This window comes from Elephantulus edwardii, unplaced genomic scaffold (genome assembly GCF_000299155.1).
Source record: "Elephantulus edwardii isolate Elephantulus edwardi_28Jun2011 unplaced genomic scaffold, EleEdw1.0 scaffold00022, whole genome shotgun sequence".
NCBI lineage: Eukaryota > Metazoa > Chordata > Mammalia > Macroscelidea > Macroscelididae > Elephantulus > Elephantulus edwardii.
The window spans coordinates 21,267,991-21,285,921 of NW_006399772.1; the positions used below are offsets into that span (position 1 = coordinate 21,267,991).

Genomic DNA, 17,931 nt, shown 5'->3' on the forward strand with positions numbered 1-17,931 from the left:
GGGATGGGTGCGTCAGAGGCAGTGCGGTTGGCGCAGGATAGAGCAGGGTTTAGGGCTGTTGTGCATAGGGTCACTATGAGTCGGAAACGACTCGACGGCACATAGCAACAACAACAACAACATATAAAAATAAACACACACATATACACACACACATATCACACATACACACATAAAGACACACCTAAACATATATATATACACACACATACTTTTTTTTTTACACACTTTCATTGATTGCCATCAAGTTGAGCACAACTCATAGTGACCCCATGAACAAAAGGCCTGAAGCCCTTCCACAACCATTGCCACTTATTAAAGTTCACAGTTTCCAGAGTCATGCTGTTTAGGAAGTGGATGCCACTCCTGCTTACACATTATACTTACATATATATAACAAGTAATTTCTATTGAGTCAGTTTTCATGAGAATCTTGTCTATTTTCAAAATATTGCACGTCATAGGATGTTCAGTTTCGTAAGGTTGCTGTGAGTCATGGTAAACTCAATGGCAGAATGGATTTACAAATCACCACGCTTTTAAATAGCCAGATGCTTAACTGTTTTGTACCAGGGAGAGTGTGTGTGTGTGTGTGTGTGTGTGTACGTACATGAAACATATATATACATGTGTGGATATTATAAATATTGCATAAAAATTGCATAAAACAGACATGAGAATCAACTTGAGACAGCATTTTTAAAGGCAGTCAGTATAAAGGGAAATGACATTCTTCTCTCCCCATTCTTAAAACATCCTAGAAGATCAACCCATTTGCACTCATAAAACCCTTGACTAATCCTCTAGTTTTGCCACTGAATCCTTGTCTTTGTTAAGTGGAGGTATATCCACTGTGCTTCCTCATAGCCCCTCTTTCTTCTTCTTCTTCTTGTCCTGTTATCAAGTAACAAGAAAGAACATTAGAATAGTTGGTTTTGTATCCTCAAGTATGTATATTATTTGAGATTTCATCACCTTTTCTTTTTGAAAAGGGTGATCAGAATCCTTAAAAATGACTGACGCATTCACTGATATAACTATATATATGTATAATATATATATTTGTTGTTGTTAATGTGCCGTCAAGTCACTTGCGACTCATAGCGACCCTGTGTACAACAGCTCTAAATTCTGCTCTGTCCTGTGCCAATCTCATTGTCTCCGACACACTCATCCTGATTGCCCCAGTCCCGAATCAGTCTACCTCCCAGAGGGCCTTTCCCTCCTGCAGCTCCCCTCCACCCTCCCAAGCATGATGTCCTTCTCCAAGGACCAATCCCTCCTTTACAGCATGACCAAAGTATGTCAGACGAAGTCTCAGAATCCTTGCCTCCAAGGAGCAGCCCGGTTTAACCCTCTCCAGGTTGAATCTATTTGTTTTCTTAGCAAAGACCATGGCCTGTACCAGATGCACCTTAGTCTCCAGAGACACACCGTTGCTCTTCAGTACTTTAGAGAGGTCCCTCACATTTTTTTATATATATAAAAATATAAATTATATATATACATATATACATGTATACATATATATATATACACACACATATATATACCTACCTCACATTTTCATGGTCATTCCAGTTAAGAATTTAATAAGCCTGGAATTACTTACAAAGAATCCAAATGTTTTGCTTCTGTCTCTAAATAAATTACCATATTCAAGCTAAACTTGCGCACCAACTTAGAATGAAAGTTCTAACTGCCCTTCCTGAAGCCAGGTCTTCATTGGGCAAGTAAGAGATTGAATTACAGCACTTTTGCTTAGATTCTCATCCAGTATTGCTGGAAGTCTAAAGCCACAGTGTTCTTTAATTACAAAAAGCCATTTTGTGCTAAAAATGTCAAGCCAAATCACCAAACAATAAGGGCATCTCCAATGGGATTTTTCTTGACCTTCTCAATCAGCCACATTGCATCACCTCTAGAGAGTCTTATTAAATTTGGATCATGTTCCTGAGAGATTCTACTCCAGGGAGTCATCATATGAAGTAAAGGGCTTTGAAACCAACAAACACGTAGAGCCACAAACAAAGTTAGAATACCACTGCTATTCATTTAAAGAACATCAATACTCCACAACCGTGCTTAATGGCTCTTGTTAACCAAATACACACAACAGTCATGCTCCTTGATGTTGGAATATGACATTTTGAAAGTAGAAATCTGAGCAAGTGTTAGTTTATCTAATAGCACCTAACTTATATTATTAAAATAATGACTAAATTCTCTTCTTTCTTCTTGCTAGCATTATGATGGCATTTAAGGTTGTCATCTTGATGCTCTGGACTTTTTAAACTCTTTTTTTATTTTCAAATATTTAATAGAAACTGCCTAAGGAACAGACTCAAGCATCTGTTCTTTTAGCCATAAATGCATTAGCACAATAGTGTTCAAAATGGGCAAGAATGAAATTTGTGTCTTTTTTACTATAGTTTGTGAAAATTACTTCATAGAGAAATATGTGTTCCTTCCATATTCTCTTCTGCTTTTGTAATTTGAGATTGACATAATGAACCAGACCCATTATTAATTTAGCAAATGAAAACTCTTTGTCAGATCTGATTTTGTCTTAGTGACCAAGATCTAGCCAAAATAACTCTTTAAGTCCATTAAACTCAAATCTTTAAAAATTAAACTGGTTCAAAAAAAGATACCTTCTTAACAAAAAGGTTTTTAATGTATATTCTGGATGCCACTTCTGCTTCCAAATACATCTCAAAAGTCAGTCATTTATTATGTAGCTTTCAAGTTTCTTGTTTTGTAGAGAATGGCTGTGATATTAATAAAATGACATGTTTCCATCATTCAAGATTATAACAGTAAATTACTGCTAGTGTTAAATTTGTCATAAAACTAAATAATATCTGATTCACATGAAGTCCAAAGATCAGTTTCTTTTATCTGTTGACAACATTTTTAAATGTAGGATGATTTTTTTTTAATTTATCAAATACCACATCTCATGTTTGTGCTTTTTATGTATATCCTGAGTCTTTTTTTCTCTTGTGGACAGAAGTAATTGTTTTATCTCCAGCTCAACTGGTCAGAGAAAAGGAAATCAAAGGGATGCTGTTGCTTGTTTGTCTTTTCCTTAGGGAGGGGGGGAACCCACAAAACCTCAGCCATTTAACCTCATTTGTACCACTTTGTGTTGCTGGTTAATTCCCAACACAGTTGAGAGGAAATCACACTTTCCAAAATTCCATAAATCAGAATTCCAGGGGAGGATACTTGAACTGAGAGATGAAAGAACACGAAATAATAATAGCACAGACATTGTGAAAAATAAAGAACCTGGAAAAAAATATTTACTAAGGTACATTTAATATAATCAGAACACTGAGCAGAATAAACTAGGAGTTAAAACTGTGATTTTGGTGGTGAGATTACTTAGATTTTATGCTCAATTATGTGACTTGAGTAATTACATAAGCTTAAACACTCAAATTCTCCATTTGTAAGACGTGAGTAATTATAACAGCTCTAGGACTCTTCTGGTAATTAAATGAGGCCAACCTTGCAAAGCATTGTACACAGAATATGTTGCTCAGTAATCAGTAGCTTAAAACATACTAATGAGGTTACCTAAATACAGAATTCATGTTAATGTTAATTGTATAGAGCTTGGCCATTTGCAAAGCCCTTTACCACCAAGTATTATATTGTGTATAATTTGGTGTTCTTACTTTCTAAATGACGAAGGGTACTTCTTAGAGGCAAAGATGGTAAAATTTCATCTCACATACTTTAGGCATGTTGTGAGAAAGGACCAGTCCTTGGGTGGGGGGGGGGAACCCCAAACATCTTTCTGGGAAAAATAAAGGGGCAGAGAAAGAGAGGCAGATCCTCAGTAAGATGGATTGAGTATGACTGCAGCAGTGGGCTTATGAATGGTGGAGCGTGTGACTATGACTCAGGATAGGACAAGGTTTTGATCTGTTGTTCATCAGTCTCTCAGAGTCATAATTGACAGCACCTAACAACAGCGACAAATGAGGAAGCCAAGTTCCTGCTTACGTGCTTTGTTGTCCAAGCTTGGTTTAAAGCTAGCTAAGGTCTTCTTTTACGTAAACCAGCTCATTACTGTCAAATCAGAGCCAACTCAGAACTGACCCTCCACCACATTTTCAGAGGCTGTAAATCACACAGGAGGAGATCGTCCATGTTCCTCTGAAAAAGCCATTGTTAAGTTCAAACCACCAGAGAAGTGTCACCTTTGGATTAATGATACAACTCCCTACAGGGTCCACCACTGAGCTTCCTGAAATCTTTCTGAGGAAGCTGAATGGTCTACTTCAGAGAGGTCCACCTGGCTTATGCCAGGCCACTGAAGATTTGTGTTATCTGTGCACACCCATGTTTATCATGGCTTTGTTCACAATAGCAAAGAGTTGGAAACAACCTAAGTGCCCATCAACAAACAAATGGATAGAGCAACTGTGGTATATTCACACAATGGAGTACTACGCTGGAACACATAATACAGGAACTCATGTAATATTATTCAAAATGGGTGAACCTGGAGGACTTTATGCTGAGTGAAATATCTCAGTCACACAGGGACAAATGGCATAGTGCCAGTGTTGTAAAACGAGACTGACGTAGGGGCTGGGGGGGGGAGACTGAGAAAGATGGAATAAATTATGTATACTGCATTGAAACAGATGAGAGAGAGAACTGTTTAAAAGGTATATATGATTAGGTATTATTGTCATGACAGGAGTCCAGAACAAAGGTTGCATAGTGGAGTGGACTTGGGGGGAGAAATGTAAAACAATGAAAGATTTTTTCTTTTCCAAGAGAAGAACGAACGGGGGTGGGGGTGGGGGGAGTGGGCAACAATGAATGAATGGAAATCCCAAGTCTCTGTAAATCCAGATAACCTACTTTTTAAAAAATTAATTTTTTATTATCTGGATAATTTAGCATTCCTCATATTCCTAGAAATCAGAAAGTTAAGTGCAAATTTTCCCCAACATCGCACCTTTTATTTGACAGTCTGAAATTTTGAAATGTAAAGATTGCCGTGGATTTCAACCCTTTTTTTGTTTACAGTGTGTAATTGTGTCCTATTGCAGGCATGCCAACACCGCTCTCATTCAGAGATAATCTGCTGCACCACTCCCTCCCTCCAGCAGCTGAAGCCACAGCTCCCCTTGAAAACCAGAGCTTTCTTCATGTTTGATGGAATCCATTCCAGTTACTTTGATCTCATTTATGTACATAATCCTGTGTTTAAGCCTTTTGAAAAGCCAGTGATGATCTCGATGGGCAATGAAAATGTACTGGAAATTAAGGTAAGAAATGCTTAAATGTTTTCTTAAATCATCAGCTTGAACGTAATTGGCTTACAGCTATGTGAATGGAATTGTAGTCTGTCATTCTGTCTTGTACCCCGTCAGTAAATAGCTGAACGCTGAGTAACAGATCTTTTTTTGGCATTGGACTAAAAGATACATATAATCATGCATTGATTCTTAATGAAGCCTTTAAATCCCTTTCTTGAGTGTATATTAAAAAGTAGCTAATGTAAGACACAAATCCATTAAATAGATTCGCATTATTCTGCAGATGTTACACATTTCCCTGGACGCTCAGATGTGCTCACTACAAAGTAAAAGGTAAAAGCCGTGAAAGTAAATGCATCGTTGTCATTCTCAAAGTCCTAGTAACATTTGGAATTTTCTCTCTGAGGATGGTCATTTTCATACTGCGTTGACTCATAAATGGAACTGGATTTCCACCACTTGGAGAATATTTTAACCTCTAAACGGAATTTGATCAGAGAATGACGAGGCAGCTTATCTAACCCAAGCCTGTAGTGAATAATGAACATTTAAAAAGGCCAGAGATGTTGTTTAACAAACAATGAAATCGTAGCAGAATGAAAATTAAGCTACAGCTCTCCTGTATTGCTTCTGTCATGTTTACTTCAATTAGAAATAAAACAGGCAAAAGGATCAAGACTTGAATTCTCCACCCACTGTTGTTATGTACCATTGAGTCAGAACCGACTCATAGCTCACCCTCCAACAGGTTTTCAGAAGCACTGAAGTGCACTGGAGACAATGGCCTGTCCTTCTCTCGTGGAACAGCTGTTGATTCTTTCCCCTTAGGCCACCTGAACTCCCTATCATTCATCTGCTAGAAATAGCAAAATATTGGTAAGGAGTTGTGCTGGCAACACAAAGGCACACAGTTCAAATCCACCAGCTGCTCCACGGGAGAAAGATGAGCCATCTCTTCCTGTGCGATTTACTGCCTCTGAAAACCTGCTGGAGAGTCAGCTCTGAGTCAGTTATATCTTGATGGTGAATAACAACTCACAGCTTAACTCTCACAGCTCAGTGTACACAATTTTTAGACACGCAGAGCAAAATGACTTTCAAGAAGCAAGAGAGTTCTTACCTAGATGGAACATCTGCTCCTTAGATCATCATCGTCTAAGCAAAGATGTGTCTTAATTGAATTTTCCTGCTTTTTCAATGAATTTTTTTTTCAATAGCACAACCCAGGCATGCATACATGTATACTCATCAGTGTACTAGCCTCACAATTGGGTTCTCTGCAATAATTAAGCAAGCCCACCATGAAATTAAATGGAAGCCTGCTTCAGTGAACAACGTGTTTACCAAAGCAAAGTTCTTTCATCTGCTTCTTTAATTAGTTTTAGAAAGAGAATGAGCTTTTATCAACTTCTTTTTTATTTTTTTTTCCAATAAAACCAATCTGGTATGACCTTTTGCTTTCGACAGTTAATGCATTTGACGTTTGAAAAACTCCATTTGGTTTTTCTTGATGAAAACAAAGGTCTTTGTGCACATATTCTTGTGTTCAGAAAAACTCTTATTTGTCTGTTCCTATATCTTAGAATGGAGGGATTAGTGATAAATTGTTCCTTATCTACTCTCCCAAGTAAAGTCTTATATAGAAGAGAAAAATGCCTTTTTCTATAAATTAAATACCCGTTATTCAATGTCCTGCGAAATTGTTGGACCAAGTAAAACATGATTTGACATCATCCTCCGTCTGTCAATGCGTTTCCCAGCCTGGCTCAAGGATATGTCTGGAGACACACACAAAGCACTTTCTTCTCATGGCGTGTATAGAACAACTCTTTTCTCTAGTGAGTGTGTATTACCTCTCATGACATAGGCTGGTGGAGGTGGAGACCATTTAGGGGGATTATTTTTATATCATGATTCAGTCTTTTCCTTGATGTTCTGAGTCAGTCTTTTTCCACACTCTCTTTTTTCACATATATAAGAGGAACTGTAAGAGGTTGGAGAATATTAATTATGAAAGCACTGTAACCCTTTATCAGTATCTAAGTTTCAGCATGTAAAAACTGTGGCCTCTCTTAAGGAAATAAAAAAGGAAAGCGAAGCATGAGAAATGAAAAGAGGAGGCTTTTCTGGACAAGTAGTGGCCTGTTTTTATCCAAAGAAAGGCAACCATTTTCTTTCATGCTGTGCTTATTCAATTACCATTCAAAACAGTATGTGTGTGTTCCATCAATGAAAGTGCTGTGGATGGAATCGTATGTTTGGAGTGAGATTTTACTCTTCATTGCCAGAGAGTTCATGCTCCCCGTGCAGTCATGCATGCAAGAATTCCTTGGCTATAAAGAGATTGCAGTCATTTCCAGCCCCGCCCTCGGTCAGCCCTCGGCCCTGTGACTACTCCGTGGCCAAAAGGGTCAGCCAAATTTAGGTCAAGAGAATACACTAAGAACCAAGGACCTCAAAATGGATCAGAAGCCCCATTCACAGAGGAGGAAGTTTCTGGCACTAGTTGTAGTTGTGGATAGTGGTCATCAGAAGTAGCCATCTCTTTGGGAGTGTATGTGAAGATGGGCGTGTCAGCCATAGCTCACGTTTGTTTGGAACTTTGTGTTTAATACAGTACGTTGGCATGTATTATCATCCCCACATATAAATAAGTAAACAGAGGTTTAGAGAGATAAGCAAATTATAGAGTTAGGGCTCCAATTAAGTTTCTTGATTCCAGATTTGGTCTTCTTTCTACTAAATCACAGTGTTGATTATATTCACTTTCTTTTATTGTATACCAAAATAGCTTTTCTTAATAATTTTAAAAAAAAACAAATCAAATAGAGGGAGCTCTGATAGCTTAGTGGTAAGGAATTGTGCTGCCAGTTCAAAGGTGAGAGGTTCAAATCCATCAGCTACTCCACGAGAGAGAGATAGGCACTCTCCTGTGTGGTTTATTGCCCTAAAAACCTGCTGGAGAATCAGCTATGGGTCAATTCCAACTCAAAGGTGTACAACAGCAACAACAATATTCCATCATAAGCTTTATAGTTATATTTACAAACACAATTTTTAGGTGAAAGATTTCTAAACTTTATACTCTTATTGAAAGTTCAGAAAGCCTGCTTTCCCCCCCTGATTATTTTATTACCTGACCTTTGGTACATGAATTTAATTTCTAGAAAATAGATAAATACAGCGTGTGATGTTGGATCTCAGACTGGGGCAAGGTCATTTAGAGACATTGCCTGGGAGTTTATCTTATTGTGGAGCATTCTGGGTGGGATATATAGTAATAGAAACTTTGAAAGTCCTGCTGGAGAAGGCAGCTAAAACAGGAAAATGAGCACAGCGTGATCCACTGATGATGAGAGTGAAACTCAGGTTCTGGCATTACAGACGCAAGGACAGAGGCTCAAGAGCTCAGGTAGAGGATACGCAATCTGGGCACCACTAGATCTGGAAGGTAGCTTTGTTCTGACTCAGAAGCCTATGACACAACCCAGTCCCCTGCTGCCCAAAGCAAGTCAGAATTTGTCTTCCTCCCCCTCGGATGAATTCACCGTAAGCCCATTCCCGACCCTAGCCACCATCAAGTCATTTTTAACTCCAGACAGAATCAAAGTGAAGGATTCTTTTTTGGAAGGCCATTCAGTCCGGGACAAGAGCTCTTCTTATTGATGGTGCTCTTGCCTTGATCTTTTCCAAACTATGCTGTAGACATTCTATGAAAAACACACTCCCAGGGCATCAAGATGGCACCTGTGGTCTCACGGTGCCTAAAAGTTGTCATTGATTTTGTTCTGTTTGGGTTGACAGTCAGCTTCCATGGAGGCAGCCTTCAAGAAATCAAACAATACATTGCACTGGGCAAATCAGCTGTAAAAAAAAAAAAAAACCTCTTAAAGTTTTAAGAAGGGGCTCTGGTGGCCCAGTGGTAAGAAACTCAGCTGCAATCCCAAAGCCTTGTGGTTGAAATCCACAGCTGCTTCAGAGGAGAAGGATAGGCATTCTCCTCTCGTACATTTAACAGCCTCTGAAAACCCACTGGAGGGTCAGCTATGGGTTCCAACTCAACTGTACAAAACAACAACAAATTTTTAAGAAAGCAAAGATGTCAGTTTGATAGTTAAGATGTTCGTGACTTAAGCCATGATCTATTCCATGGATTCATATGCATACTAAACCTACATAGTTAAAAAGAAGATAGAAGAAAAACTGATGTATTTGAATTATCATATTGAATATACCATGGACTACAAAGTACAGGGAACTCCAGTGGCCCCATGGGTAAGGATTTGCCCTGCCAACCCAAACCCATGTTGTTCAAATCCCCAAGCTGCTCTGAGGGAAGGGTGGTCACTCTCCTGCCATATAATTTACAGCCTCTGAAACCTGCTGGAGGGTCAGCTTCAACTTGCTTCTGACTTGATGGCACATAACCCTACCACCAAAAGGACAAATTCATCTCAGAAGAAATAGAACCAAAATATTCCTTGGAGGTGGCCAGCCTTTGCCTCACTTACTTTGGACACATCATCAGGAAAGACCAAGTGTTACAAAAGGACATCACATTTGATACAGTAGGAGACAAACAAAAATGAAAGAAGCACTCAGGCAGATGGATACAAAGGCCATAGCAACAGTCAGACGTACCTAAGATTAAGAGAGGCGGTGCATCACCAGGCAATATTTCATTCTCTTAACAGTTGCCTCCAGTTTGGGCCTATTCAACAACAACAACAGTAATAAAAGGTCTCAAATAGCCAACAGAAAAACCAGTTTCATTTTCACTTATCAGCTTTTCTCAGACGGCCAGGGAACTTTATCTCCAGTTGTCTGGAGAACTCAGTTGTGAAATCTTCTGTGAAGGTTCTTGATTTGTGATCTAAAGAGTTTCTACCCCTTGGATGAACACTGAGGCCCGTGTGGTGCAGTGCTTAAGCAGTAGACTGCTAATTTTCAGCAGTCTAGACCCATCAGTTGCTCCACAGGAGAAAGATGTGACAATCTCCTTCCATCAGGATTTACAGCCTAGGAAATCCTGTCAGCAGTTCAGTTTTGTAGTGTAAGGTCAGGTCTGCTCCACGGAATTGGTTTTGGTTTGATGAGAGATGAAATATGAGTCACCGCTGCCGCCACCTCACTGGTTTCCTGCTTTTCTGCCTTTTGGTCTTTGAACTTTTGTCTGATGAGATCCGGCTACCAGTTTGTCCTCACTGACTTTCCCAGGCTCAGCCTTGCACCCACCGGGGTATATGAGAACTTGCAGGACTCTTCCTGTTATAATGGTATCTTGAAATAGTGCTCACATCTGTCTCTATGTGCACTATTCAGTAGCCTTCTCGAGGAGCTCTGCTGGCCTGGTGGCAAGAAGCTGCATTGCAATCCCAAAGGCACATGGTTCAAGTCCACCAGCGAAAGATGGGCAGTCTCCTCCTGTGTGATTAACTGCCTCTTCAAACCTGCTGGGGTCAGCTATGAGTCAGTTCCAACTTGATGGTACACAACAGCTTAGCCTTCTCTAGAAATGGGAAGCTCTGATGGCCTGGTCCATTAGGAGTTGCACAACCAACCCCAAGTGGCACCTCTCTGGCAGTTTGCGTGCACCAGCAGCCCCATGGGGAAAAGATGAGTAGCATCCTCCAGTGTGTTTTACAGTCTCTGAAAGCCCTCTAGAAGGTCAGTTATGAGTTGTTTCCACTTTGTTGTCAGTGAGAGAGAGAGGAAGTGTTGGCTATCTAAATGTGAGTCTCCAGACCTGAATCCCCAGCAGAAACATTTTTCCCTACTAGTTTATTTATAATATTCAAATACAAATTTGAACAAATTCTTTCAATTTCCCTCACCCCCCCAACCCATCAAATTGTACAACTCAACAATTAATCTCCCCTTCCCGCTGCACATCCACATCCCGCTGCTTCCAGCCTCTCCCACCCCTCCTGGATCCTTATACTCATTCTACAATAACAGTTTTATACAATATTTATCCTTGTGGGACTGAGTTCACTCAGCATAATGCTGTCCAGTCCCTCCCAAGTTAGGTAATAATTTACAGAGTTATTGTTCTGCATGTTGCATAGTATTCCATTGAGTGAATGTACCATAATTTCTCAATCCATTCATTTGTGGTTGGATTTTGGGGCTGTTTCCATGTTCTTGCAATGGTGAATAATGTTGCTATGAACATTGGTGCAGAAACATTTTATCACACACTTACTTGACCCACAGGTGGCGAGGAAAGGAACAAGGAATGTCCGGCTGTGATGTCCCTTGGGGGTAGCTGTCACTTTAGAAATACATCCATTCCAATAGAGAGGAAAAAGCTGTTACACATGGTCCTGTTCCTGGTAACTAGAACTGCACCTGGCAAACCAAGGTCATCAGTTTTATTCCAACTCATACTGTCTCTATTGGGCAAGTTCTAACCCAAAGAGACCCCTTGGGTGCCTGAGGCTGTAACTCTGTACAGAAGCTGAGTGGCACATCTTTCTCTTGCAGAGTGGCTGGTGGATTTGAACCACTGACCTTTGGTTTAGTAGTCAGCCTCTTAACCACTTTGCTACCAAAGCTTTTCAGACCTGAAAACCCAAGAAAAATCAAAGTCCACTGCTGTTGAGTTGATTCCAACTCATAGCAAGCCTATAGATCGGAACAGAACGGCCTGGAGACATTCCAGGGCTGTAAGTTCTTGCAGGAGCAGACTGCCTCGCCTTTGTTCTACAGAGCAGCTGAGGGGTTCAAACCATTAACCTTTTGGTTTTAATTTAACCAACCAAATTCTTGAACCACTGTGCCACCATGTCTCCTGGCTCTGATAAACAGCAACGTAGATGCTGAACAGAGTTTAGCATATGTATCAAATGGAATTTTATTTTTTCTGTTACCTTGGGCAACTCTTGTCTGAAACTTAGGACTAAAAATACTTGAACCTCAGGGGAGTGTCAGCAGGATAATGATGTTAGATTTAACTTTGAATTGCTGTAAGTAAGTAGGAAATTAAAGATTGCAACATTCTCTCAGCTACCCTCTGCAAATATGAGGGAAAAGCCACATTTATCAGCTTAATGACTGAAGAAGGAGCAAAGTTTATAACTATGTCCTTCTGCTTAGTAAATCTAAGTTCCAATGGTGTAGATTCCCCCTCCCACCTCCACAGTTCAGTAAAATGTATTTCTTTAAACTGAAAACAAACTTGTCTGCATCTTTTTCTTTCTTTTTATTTTCTTGACTTGGACCTTTCTATTGTACTGGAAGTTACCAGTAATCTTTTCATAATAGCTAAGATTTTTTTTCCACCTGTTTCTCATTTTAAGTTTTTGAAAAAATTACAACACACAACAGATAGTGAATTTTTACGCAGTGAAACCTGTGGTTGTCAGAACTCAAAAGAACTGGTGTGTTTTTCCAGTTCTTGGTAGTTGTCCACCTGTGCTAATGTGCAGTCTTACCACTGCTCTGTCCCTTTTAATTAGTGGGAAGGATTTGCATTTCCCTTCTCTGACCCGTTTCTGCCTGCCATGTGTCTTTCTCTTTACACTTTTACTGTATAAACCACTACAACTTACATGTTCTTTGGAAGACACTTAACAAAAGGGATCCTGTAGTACAGGTTGTGTGATCTCTTTTTAGTTCAGAAAAGTCTATGCAGCATCCAAGGAGCATCTGAGCCTAAAAGAATGAGTATCAGGAACATAAATGCAGTGAATTCATCCCTTCCCCCTGCCTTCGTTACCATCTAAGCAAGACACATTGTGCTCCCTCATAAATCAAGCCTTCCAGCTCTTTAATCTCCTTCCTTGTCATGCCCTGAATTCCCTCCAATATGTGAGTGAGTATCTTAGCCTTCCTCAAACCCAACCAACAAGTTGTCGTCTGAACCACAGCCCCCCTGGAATGACCTGGAGATTTATGTGCTGCTGTGTGGAATTGCCCTGCATAGCTGACCTGGTGTGACAGAGTGCATGTGCTACCTCTAGAAAGATTGTAAGAGTTTGCCTGAATCCACTTCTCTTAAAGTCCAACCTTAGAGAGAGAGAGTGTGTGCGTGTGTGTGTGTGTGTACACAGAGAGAATATAAACAGAATATATCTTTAGAATATCTGTATAACACTTTATATGGAAGCATTTTCTTCTGACATCTTGGCCTATAATAATTTTAAACCTACCAATCCATGGGCATTCGTATGAAATCCTTTGTGTAGCCATTTGAACATGTATGACCAGGTAACAACACTATAGTTCTTACTGCCTGTTCTTTGTCAGTAAGAAAAATGGTAATATGTTTTGATCTATCTCTCCCCAAAGTAGTAGTCTGCTTAATGAATAACTGAATTTATTTGAGCTGATAGGAGAAATTGTACCTGTGCCTGTACTTTTTTCCCAAATTGAACCATTGGTTTTTGTCAACAAAGCATTCATGTTTCTAAAATACCTAATGGGAAGTTCAATTAATTATGTCAAATTGAATAATTTTTCCCAGAATGCTGCTGTTAACTGTATAATTGTCCAGGAGACCGCTGTCAAGTCAACAATGAGGACTATACGATATTTTCTAGGAATTGTATCAGAATAGATGCACCTGTGTGTAGGATTTAGGTGCGAAGAGTGGATGAAAAGAAACTTCCCGACTCAAATAGGAAAAGGAAATATTATCACAGAGCCCAGCTCTGTCTCTGCTGGAATTTTTAGCTGGGCTCTGTGGTGTCATCTTTGACCAGTTGAATGGGAATCTCTAGAAGTGGTACCCAGGCACTAGCACTGGTGCATATACATGTGTGTGTGTGTGTATGATCCCAGAGCTTCCATAGATGTATGTGTGTGTATGTATGTATATATATATATATGTCTCTGTGTGTATATACATATACATATATATATACATATGTTTGTACATAGATATGTATGTATATGTCTTTGTGTGTGTGTATTTGTAACTCTGTTAGCCTAGGTAAGAAGCTGTGCTGCAATCCCAAAGATACACAGTTTGAATCCACTAGCTGCATAGGAGAAATACAGGCAATCTCCTTCTGTGCAGTTAGCTGCCTGTGAAAACCCAGTGGAGAGTCTGGTCTGCTATGGGTTGATTCTAACTCAATGGTACACAACAACTATCTATATATTTGAAGCTGAGATGGGGAATCACTGCAGTAAACAAATGTTGCTGTTGTTGTTAGGTGCCCTCAAATCTTCAGTATGGATTGCATGTCAGTCCACACAACCTGACCAACAAATAACATGAAAAACAGAGGAAAGATTAGAGTTGTCAAGGATTTCTTTTTAATCGGATCCAAAACCAACCACCTCAGATGTCTTATATTTTATTGGCAAATTTGCATCAAAATAAGTCTTTTCATTGTTCAAAAGCAAAGATGTCACTTGGAGAGCTGCGATGCACTTGATCCAAGCCATGTTCTTGTTACATACCGTCAAGTTGGAATGAACTCAATGTCGATCCTCCAGTGGGTTTTTGGGGTCAATCTCACAGAAGATTTCTCCTCCTTCTCCTGCAGAGCGGCTGGTGGATTCCACCAGGTGTCCTCGTGTTGGAATTCCACCAGAGCTCCTTCGCACACGTGCACTTCCTTCACACGTGCGCACTCCCTTCGCACGCGTACACTCTCCTGGCACGTGTGCACTTAACATGTGTGCACTCCCTTCACGTGCACTCCCTTTGCACATGTGCACTCCCTCCACATGTGTGCACTCCCTTCACGTGCACTCCCTTTGCACGTGTGCACTCCCTCCACATGCGTGCACTCCCTTCACATGTGTGCACTCCCTTCACGCACATGCACTCCCTTTACGTGCACTCTTAGCACGTGTGTACTCCCTTCACACACGTGCCCTTCCCCTCATGTACACTCTTTTAGCACGTGTGTACTCCCTTCACACACATACACTCCCTTCACACACGTGCACTCTATTCACACGCATGCACTACCTTCACACACGTTGCACTCCCTTCATGTGCACTCCCTTCACACACGTGCACTCCCTTCATGTGCACTCCCTTCACACACGTGCACTCCCTTCACACACATGCCAAAGCTGGGCATGAGTAAGGAGGCCAAAAAGGTGATGTCTGTGCATTACAGTATTATGGACTGTCCAAACAACAAACCAGCCGGCTACAGTAGTACAGACAGCCAACTAATGTCAGGAAACAAAATGAGTATAAATTATTGCATGGAACACTAATTTGCTCTGTAGTCTTTCACCAAAGCTACTATTTAAAAAACAAAACAAACCACCAGAATTATGCCAGCATGCTCGGTAGATGTGACTTCATCTCACATATTTTGGGTATGTTATTAGACAAAACCAATCCTTGGAGAAGGACATCATTGCTGGTGATGTAGAGGGTCAGAAAACACACACCCAACCAAAAACCACAACATCCACCAAACCCCACCTCTTTGAAATCAGTTGATACAGTAACTGTAACATCAGTTCAAGCAGAGTGGTAATTGTGAAGATGACACAGCACAGAGCAGTGTTTTGTTGTTCTGTACATGGAGTCTCTGTGAGTCAGAACCAACTTACAAAAATATTGGCATTTGCTATATATGTATATTCCTTCGCAATTGTTAACATTCCTGCTAAACTTTGAAGTGTTAACAGCCCTTTTGTTTTGTCTTCTTCTAGGGAAATGATATTGACCCTGAAGCAGTTAAAGGTGAAGTGTTAAAAGTTGGAAATAAGAGCTGTGAGAATATACACTCATATCCTGAAGTCGTTTTATGTACAGTCCCCAGTGACTTGCTGAAGTTGAACAGCGAGCTAAATATAGAGGTGGGATTCCTGTCTTTCTCTCATGATGTGGATAAGGATGCCACAATCATCAAGTCAGTCGCAGGCTGACTATAAGTCAGTATAGTTAATTTTGCCTTGCCTTTAGCTTCTCATTCAGCTGTGATTGAAAGTTGTAATTTTAGAAATACTGAGTTTTGGGTCATACTGGCCCTTTCCTCAGATTTCCTGGGTAGTGCGAGCAGTTAACACACTGGGCTGGAAACCAAAAGGGGAGTGGTTCAAGTCCACAGGGGAGTGGTTCAAGTCCACCCAAAGGCATTTGACTGTGTGGGTCATAACAGGCTGTGACTGACATGGAAAAGAATGGCAATCTCAGAGTGCTTAATTGTGCTTATGCAAAACCTATACATAAACCAGGAGGCTGTTGTGCGAACAGAGCAAGGAAACACTATCATGGTTTAAAGTCAGGAAGGGAGTGCACCAAGGTTGTATTCTCTCTCCATACCTATTAAATCTGTAGCTGAGAAAATTATCTAAGAAATTGGACTGTGTGAAGTGCCTAGAAGGGTGGACAGTGTCTTCGCATGAAGATTTACAGGCTCAGAAACCCAGTGGAGCGTCACTGTAATTCCCTATTTGATGATAGTGTGTTGAGTAGCCTTGAGCCTCTATTTTCCACGTAGAAGCCAAGCATGTTCATGATTTACACCAGCCAGGAACTCCTTGTCCTTAATACAAATTTCAAAAGTAAAAAACAAAAACACTCTGGTTGCTGTTGAGTTGGAACTAACATACAGCTGACCCTCAGGTGGGTTGTCAGAGGCTGTAAGTTCCATGACAGTTGACTGTCCATCTTTCTCCCAAGGAACAATTGTTGAATTCAAATCAACCAACTTTGGGTTAGCAGAACAGCTTCGTACCGATTAGACCCCCAGAGCTCCCTGTACCCATGGTATTAGTTGCAAACATAAATGAGCAAGTAGTATATTTGGCATAAGCTAAAGCAAAGTGCTTTGGAATCATGTAGTGATTTACATTTTGGGCTGCTAACTGAAAAGTTGACTGTTCTAATCATGTGGAAGAAGATAAAACCACATTCTGTAAAGATTTACAGCCTCACAGACCCTGTCCCCATGCGTCAGAATCCCGCTGAAGGTAGGCAGTGTGGGAATCATTGGATTGGAATACTGGAGGAGGGAAGCAGAACGTCTTCTTTTTCTGAAGGCAGTCATGCCGCTTCTTGAAGGCTAACTTCCGGGTGGTGTTTTGGACACAAAAAAAGTAGTTAATCCTGTGCCCTGGCTTTTGTAACCATCTCATCTCGACGCAGCTCTGACTTTTTTTCATTATTTGTTGTTTTTAGTGGAAGCAAGCCGTTTCTTCAACAGTCCTTGGGAAAGTAATCGTTCAACCAGATCAGGATTTCACAGGATTGATTGTTGGTGTTGTCTCAATATCGATAATGCTCATATTATTATTTGGGCTTTTCTTGTTGCTGAAAAAGAGAAGGCAAATTAAAGGTGCATTTTATTTTATTATTTCTTTTTTTCTGATGTTGCCTTAAGAATATGGTCTTTATAGTATAACAGTGCTGTAGATGTTTGTCTTCTCTCTCCTACGTGATCCATAAAGCTGTGATGTTTTGACAGTGGGTCAAAGTCTATGGGGACCCATGGTATCAATCTTTAACAAGCTCTCTCTCTTTCTCTTCGTTTTAAGATCTGGGTGGTGAATTAGTTCGTTATGATGCAAGAGTACACACTCCTCATTTGGATAGGCTTGTAAGCGCCCGAAGTGTAAGCCCAACTACAGAAATGGTTTCAAATGAATCCGTAGACTACCGAGCTACTTTGCCAGAAGGTATAATTTTACTTTATTAATCACCTATATATACACCTCAGTG

General features: G+C 40.3%; 1 protein-coding gene across 1 annotated transcript in view; it reads left to right on the plus strand.

The window, feature by feature from the left end:
- The window catches only part of MET (met proto-oncogene), a 126,245-nt gene that overhangs the window by 76,166 nt on the left and 32,148 nt on the right, over positions 1–17,931 (plus strand). Inside the window, exons 10-13 of the mRNA XM_006882663.1 lie at positions 5,079–5,297; positions 15,921–16,067; positions 17,392–17,548; positions 17,748–17,888. Coding sequence (XP_006882725.1) covers positions 5,079–5,297; positions 15,921–16,067; positions 17,392–17,548; positions 17,748–17,888 — 664 coding nt within the window. The remainder of the gene's footprint in view (positions 1–5,078; positions 5,298–15,920; positions 16,068–17,391; positions 17,549–17,747; positions 17,889–17,931) is intronic.